General features: G+C 41.1%; 1 protein-coding gene across 1 annotated transcript; it reads left to right on the plus strand.

Annotated features, from left to right (window-relative positions):
• Window positions 1-4,368: 4,368 nt before the first annotated feature.
• adra2db (adrenergic, alpha-2D-, receptor b) lies at window positions 4,369-6,762 on the plus strand. Its single transcript, XM_086263642.1, has one exon. The coding sequence runs from the start codon at window positions 4,745-4,747 to the stop codon at window positions 6,014-6,016; it is 1,272 nt and encodes a 423-aa protein (XP_086119768.1). The 5' UTR covers window positions 4,369-4,744; the 3' UTR covers window positions 6,017-6,762.
• The last annotated feature ends 635 nt before the right edge of the window (window positions 6,763-7,397 follow it).

The raw sequence follows: 7,397 nt of genomic DNA on the forward strand, positions 1-7,397 counted from the left end.
TTGAATTAATTTTATTTTTTTTAAAGAGCCAATTCTATTTTTTCTTGCAGTGAAATTGATGTAATTTGTGATATTTTTATTGCCGTTTTGGCATCAACAGCTTTCTTAACAAAAAGCCATCCTGAATTTCAGCTGATTGCTTATAATTCAAGGTGAAACTTCTTTCAGGGAATGTGGTGACATGCATGACCTTCAAGGATTCATTAATCTGGTCACGCTTTTGCATTCCAGGGCGGTTTTGTCCAAAGCTGTGGAAAAATGTGAGGGAGATCTTGTTTGTTTGGGACACAACAAAGGTCAGCAGTCATGTATTTTTTGCTGACCTGCCGGGGCTCCCGACAGCAAAAGCGACAGTGGAAGAAGGTGGGAGATGTGGAAGATGTGCAATCTGTGGAAAAAAACAAAAAGACATGTGAATCACAGTGTAGCTGTGACACACATAGTCCTTCCCACACCCGAGCTATCTCCTACAAGCAGACACATCCAAAAGAGCCAAGGATCCTGTAATCACACATGGAAATTAAGATGGATAGACTGTACAGTATTTAAGTAATCATACCGGGTCATGGCTGATTTTTTTGCAGACTGAATTCCCCAAAGAAAGTGTTTACTATCACAAATCACCTGCAGCCTGAGATGAGTTTTTCACACGCCACCTCGGGCCATTTATTCCTGGAACGTTACATAACGCAGTAGTGGGTTCTGCTTGCATTCAGCCAAAAAGCCTCTTTATAAGAAAACAGGAAGGTAAGAGGATTGAGGCAGCAAGGAAAACACAGTCATCAGCTGCAACCTCTATAAGGTGCCCTCCCAGGGATCTCTCTGTTTTATCAACATAAAAGGGCATCCCAGGGGGGATAGGTGGGGAATAGTGGAGGTAAATAATCACAGCCTCATCATATATCCAGAAAAAAAAGCACTTTTATTGGTAATTCTGAAATGTAACATTATTAGGCACAGTAAACAAACGATTAGCTTATTGAATGAATACTTTGATTTACTCTTTATTGTATCTCCAGCAGTATTGGAGCTTCTGATGTATCTCCTACCCGCTGAAAGGTGCTAATGGTTTAGTCCAAAAGAGAAAAAAATAGTTTAGCTTTAAAGAAAAAAACCGCATGATGCAATGTTTATGCCCTACAAGCCTGCATATGTACTGAGCCCTGACTGTTCACACAGTCTTGTATTTCCCATAAACAATGTTATCTACGTTACTGTATGTCATAATAACATGCTTCTGCACTGCTTTTCATCATGTTGGTTTCCTGTGAGCTTGGACACACATCAGACCAGTGTGGTGGTCCAGTTCCTTGATTGCTAAATTTCCTTAGCGATTACCTTGGAAAGCGCCCACGAAACTGATAAGTGTACACACAGCAGCTATTCAGCAGTGAAATTATGGTCAGCAAGCATGTTAATAATCACTGCTAAGCTAATGAATATTTTCTGTGGGCAGTATTTATCACTAAAAACACATTACTCAAAGTATTACCTGCTGGCAAGGACAGAAGTTGTTGAATCATGGTGCACACCCAATGATTGATGAGCTGATGAGATTAAAGTCGGTACGGATGCTGGAACATGATGTGAACAGTTTTCCAAACTTCAGCAGAGATTGATGCATCAGAATTACAGCTAGGGTGGACAGGATAGTCTTAAACACACTGCTGCAAGAGCACCTCGACCCAGAAAATCTTCTCGAGGCTTCTGATGTGCAAGCACACACATCGAATGTGCCTGAAGTGCCGTGCTATTTCTCCCATGGGAACACACTGGCTCCTAACACCTCTGCAGCTCCGGAGACCAGCTAAAATTTCATACCATGACAGTAAATGAATCTGGCATCTGCATTACAGAGTTGTCATGTGTGTCACCGAGATGTCAAGCATGTAACATGTTAAGCAGCTTATTAGTTTTGCCTCCTTGGTAATGGATTTTACTTTGAATTGGAAAGTGAAATTGTCTGAATAGCCAGTTGGTAAGATTTGTGTCAAATTTGGGGAGAAACCTTCAGGACTTCAGGATAGCTTTGCATTTATATGCACACCTCACTATGTCCGATGACTGCAGCATAACAGGAAGCTGTATCCAAAGAGACAGGATGTTGGGTATTGTTGCACTGCTTGGAATAGAAATTACGGAAGGCTTGAAGGAACATGTCTGTAAGTGTTTTTTATATATAGATTTCCCAAGTTCACCCGATAATGTTCTGATTAGGTTTTTTTTTTTTAGCTTGTTATGTCATGCTATTGTATAGAAGAGTGAGTGAATTGTGTTATCTCATAGCACAAAAGAATATATTGACAAGCTTGTTCAGTGACTTTCAGCTTTAGACAGAATTTAAAATTATATAATTGTTCATTTTGAAACCAGCAAAGTGCAGAAATGGGAAGACAAAACTGTTGTCATGAGAATTTGTTCTCTTTTGAAAAATTGTCTGCAATGTTCTCTGCAGAGAGCAAAGCTAGTTCACAAGCATCGGTGCTGATTAGACTAGATTTTATCAACATCTGCAAGAAGAAGATGTCAAAACAGTTACATCATTTCTTTTCACCCTGTGGTTTAAAGATGCAGAAACAATAGTAGCATTTGGTTATACATTGCAAAACCACTGTATGAATATGCAACATATTGTTGGAATATTAATGCAAACACCTCGTAAATAAGATGTCTAATCTAACCTGAACAGCTTGTCTTTGTGTTTTTGTCTTTGCAAACTTAATATGAATTCATTATTGTCCCTTTAGTGTTTAGAAAGCTGAGAAAGAAAGATATTTAATTGCATCTTCCATCACAGAATTGCAAAACCAATAATGCTCATTTATAATAATGGTAATTTGTAGGCAGTTCTCTTTTAAAGAAAAAAAATGAGGTGCAATAAAGACTGTTTTTTCTGCTTGTAAAGGCTGTTTGAGGGTGCTGGTGACTGAGGTCAGTGTTTTTCCTGTTTTTTTTTCAGCAGGTAGACCCTTTAGGGTACATCTACCACTGACCACTGATATGTGGTGACAGTTGCCCTGCTCTTTAAAGCTTTTTTTTTAAATTTTCATACTGTGGAGAGAGGTTACAGAGAGTGAGCAGGAAAAGAGTCAGGGAAACAAACATGTTCATGTTCTTGAGCCTTCAAGCGTGGACACAAACGTACACCTAAAAGCAGCTTTTATGTTGGCATCCGTGTAGGTTTACCTGCACTGGAAATCCAATAATGACAGGCTTCTGCCACATGGTATTTACTCATATACTTTAAAATCCCAAATAAGTGAAGCACTTATGTGTTGGGCAAAGCTACAGTCTGTACATCAGAGTACTTCAAAGTGACCCCTCTTCTGGCCTTGTGTGCACCTTTCTGTTTGGCTGGTACATTTTTCATAAACATCCCCTGGCTGTATGTCTGGTTGCCTAACATAGCTGCATATGTGTTATATAACTGAACCTCCAGAGCAAACAGATGGAAGCACCGCAGCAACAGGTATTACCTTCACTGTGCCAGCATAGAACAATTCCAGATTATGATTCATGAATAATGGATGAGTGCAATTGCACATAAACAAGTTAGGCCTTCACAAAAGTAGTTTACAATGATAGATGGGCATCTATGCTTCACTGACAAAATTCATGCACTGATCAGTGATCACTGCTTCCATTAAAGCTATTTTAATTTGAACACTTTGCCCTCCTAACTCATCACCTGCAGGGTTGATAAAGTTCAGAGAAACCTCCACCTGTGCTGTTTTACCTCTTGTTCCATCAGGGACTCTTAATGATGGTGCCATCACAAATTATTCAGGTTTTTCAAAGAAAAATTATTTCTGATGCAACATACAGTGCTTAACAAATGTATTCACCCAATCCTATACCCAGAATAATGTTTCACCCACATCTGGTTGAATGTTATGCTTGATTCATTTCTGACTTCTCAGAGTAGTCCCTTGTGCCAGCTCAAAAAATGTGAATTTAGCATTTTTTTTTTTAGTTCTGAAGTTTTTGATAGATTTCTAAAATATTTGCGTGTCCTTGTTTTTTTTATAATAATACATTGATCAAGCAGTGTACTTATATATTGATAAACAGCGTGGTAGGAAACCTCATTTTAAAGGATGAAGGAAAAACTCGCACGTGTCTATTTTTTCCTACTGGCGATTTGGTTTGAACATGTAAAGCAGAGACATTAAATATGAAGAAAGAAAAAAATATTAAGGACAAAAAGCAAACTTACATGTAGAGAAACACTTTAAAGTTTTAAAGATATCTCTTCTCTCTCTCTCTCTCTCTCTCTCTCTCTCTCTCAGTTTAGAAATGGGCTGGTTCTCTCGGTGATGTCACCTCGCTCCTGTGTGGACATTTATTCCACACAGTGTGCATCTTCCGTTCGTCTCCATAGAGAAGCGGTTCACCCTAACGCAACTAGCATTACGCATGACATGGATGCCGCAGGAGCGAGTTTATTCTCGGAGTCTTTGCGGATTGTGAACTCTGCTCCTCTCGCAGTTTTCTCACACAGTCGACATCTGATGTGCGTGTCGGATCTCCCCAAAGGACGTGTGTTAAACAGTTTGCTGTTTCAGGAGATCACGTCTGCAGCCCCCGTGTCTTATGTGGGCTGCACTCGATAGTGACCCGGAGCTTTACGCGCAGCCGATCCCCATGCTTTAGCAACACAGCTCAGCGCACTCAACCTTAGATGTTTCGAAAAAGAACAGGGTGAAATAACAAAGATGATACAAACGGACATTTTGCAGACAGAATGGATTTAACCCAGCTAAGCCTCTTGTTGGAAAATGTTTCCAACGTTGAAAACACCACCGACGCACCGTTCGCTCTGCCACACACAGAGGCAGCCACCGCACTCATCATCCTCGTGGTTACAGTGATCATTTCGGTCACAATTGTTGGTAATGTGTTGGTGATTGTAGCGGTTCTTACTAGCAGGGCTCTCCGTGCCCCTCAGAACCTTTTCCTGGTCTCTCTTGCATCGGCGGACATCCTGGTGGCCACACTAGTGATCCCCTTCTCCCTCGTCAACGAGGTAATGGGCTACTGGTACTTTGGAAGTACTTGGTGCGCCTTCTATCTCGCTCTGGATGTGTTGTTCTGCACCTCATCCATCGTTCACCTGTGCGCCATCAGCCTGGACCGATACTGGTCAGTAACAAAGGCGGTTAGCTACAACCTGAAACGGACACCTAAGCGCATCAAGTCCATGATTGCTGTAGTGTGGATAATATCTGCTATCATCTCCTTCCCTCCTCTCCTCATGACCAAACACGATGAACGGGAGTGTCTGCTAAATGATGAAACCTGGTACATCCTCTCATCCTGCCTGGTCTCCTTTTTCGCTCCCGGTCTCATTATGATTCTGGTATATTGTAAAATTTATAAAGTTGCCAAGCAGCGCTCCTCCACCGTGTTCGTGGCTAAGAATGGCCTGGAGAGGCAGCCCTCTCAGTCAGAGACCTGTTTTGTCAGGAAGGACCGGTTCGAAATGGAGAGCCCTAGCAGTCAAAGCTCCGGCAGCCATCCGCAAAAGCAAGGGGAGCTGGACGACATCGACCTGGAGGAGAGCTGCTGTGCATCGGATACGAAACCCCGACACCATCGCTTCACCAAGCGAAGGAAAGTAGAGGGATCGGACAGTTGTCCACCCCAGAACTGCCGACTTTCCTGGGCTTCAGCCCGGGCGTTACAACTTTACCCGGAGCAGAAGAACCCAGCTGGGCGACAACAGCTGGCCGCAGCCAACAAGACCAAAGTGGCCCAGATGCGGGAGAAGCGCTTCACCTTCGTCTTGGCGGTAGTGATGGGGGTGTTTGTGCTCTGCTGGTTCCCCTTCTTCTTTACTTACAGCCTGCATGCTATCTGCAGAGAGAGCTGCTACATCCCCGCCGCACTTTTCAACCTTTTCTTTTGGATTGGCTACTGCAACAGTTCTGTGAACCCCATAATCTACACCATTTTCAACAGGGATTTCAGAAAAGCTTTTAAGAAAATCATATGCAGGACATCAAAACGCACATGAAAGGTTGAAAAATAATTTTCTGGCTCTCAGAAACATTGGGAAGAAATCATAGTATTATAACTTATTGATCTTGGCTGACTATTCTGCTACTCCATCATTTAAATGTAATGTTTAGCATATTAAAAATATCCAGTGTTGTGTACACATTAAATTGTCTATAATTGAAATAAATCATTATATATACTTGACCATTCCTGCAGCAAGCTCAGATATTTCAGGGCAAGGGGAAGTCATGGTCACGTCTGTTGCTGGACTCTGAGTGTTGGCAGCTGGTCACTGTGGGTGCCGAGATAAATAGAAGATTAATCTCCAGCATGGAGATTTTGACTTTTTTTGTGATATTGAAGAGGAAAAAAAGTGCTGAATTCTGCATGGATGAAATGTTTGGCATTATTTCAGGTAATTCGTGTAGCTTTCTGTGCTTGCTGCAGTTAAAGGTACAGCAAGGTTATCAGCTGTTTCTTATCAGTGAACCCCTAAACTTATGTAAGAGTGTAATCTCACACCTCCGCCATGCTATCACACCACCTCAGGACCAGAACAATGGCCGAGCTGAGGCCTGCATTTGCAGAATTGATTGCACACGTCTCTGTATTTCATTTCCCTGCAACTGCTTAACATTTTGTCATTAAATATTTTAAGATGCTGTTAAACATGCAGTGCCAACTTACTATACATATCGTTTTTAAGTCTTAGACAAAAGCCTCCTGATGGATTTGACATATTCTTGAATAAACAGAAGAAGAACACTCAAAATAACAAAAGTAAAAACATTTCTGATAAGATCTCAGGACTGGTTTAATCTCTTTGGTTAAAAAAAGAGTTTAATATCTATAAGTCAGGCCTCACACTGTGATGCTAAGCTTTATAAAGCTGTTAGATTACCACTTTCTTAATATAGTGAAAAATCTGCAGAAGAAATCATTCATAAGGGACAATTCTTCAGTATGTGATTAAAAAATGATTAATGCATTGGTACAACTCGCATACATAGGATGGGAGTGTTATTAGAAGACTGTATTTGAACTTCCCAACACTGTTTTCCATACAACATCAGACTGTGGTCGGTTGTTGATGCATGTGGGATACAACGTGTATGTCATATGGTGAATATATCATGAAGGACCGCGCTGAGTATAAATACACTATTTATATCCTCTTAGGAATGTCTTCAAAGCACTCCTACTGCTCACTGGCCCCTCGCCAAAGATAATCACCCTGTCTGAGGGATGTCATGCTGAAAAAGAGAAAAAAAAATGAAAGCAGTTTTTGTGAAGTATGCTCACATTCACAAGGGTATTGTTAAAATACTGTCAGGAGAAACAAGGGTGAAGATGGCTGCATATTTTCTTTTCTTTTAATGTGAAATACCATTTTATTT

This window comes from Aulonocara sp. 'chitande type north' Nkhata Bay, linkage group LG2 (genome assembly GCF_057382095.1).
Source record: "Aulonocara sp. 'chitande type north' Nkhata Bay isolate Kocher_YH1m ecotype deep benthic linkage group LG2, A_spYH_male_GT1.1, whole genome shotgun sequence".
Classification (NCBI taxonomy): domain Eukaryota; kingdom Metazoa; phylum Chordata; class Actinopteri; order Cichliformes; family Cichlidae; genus Aulonocara; species Aulonocara sp. 'chitande type north' Nkhata Bay.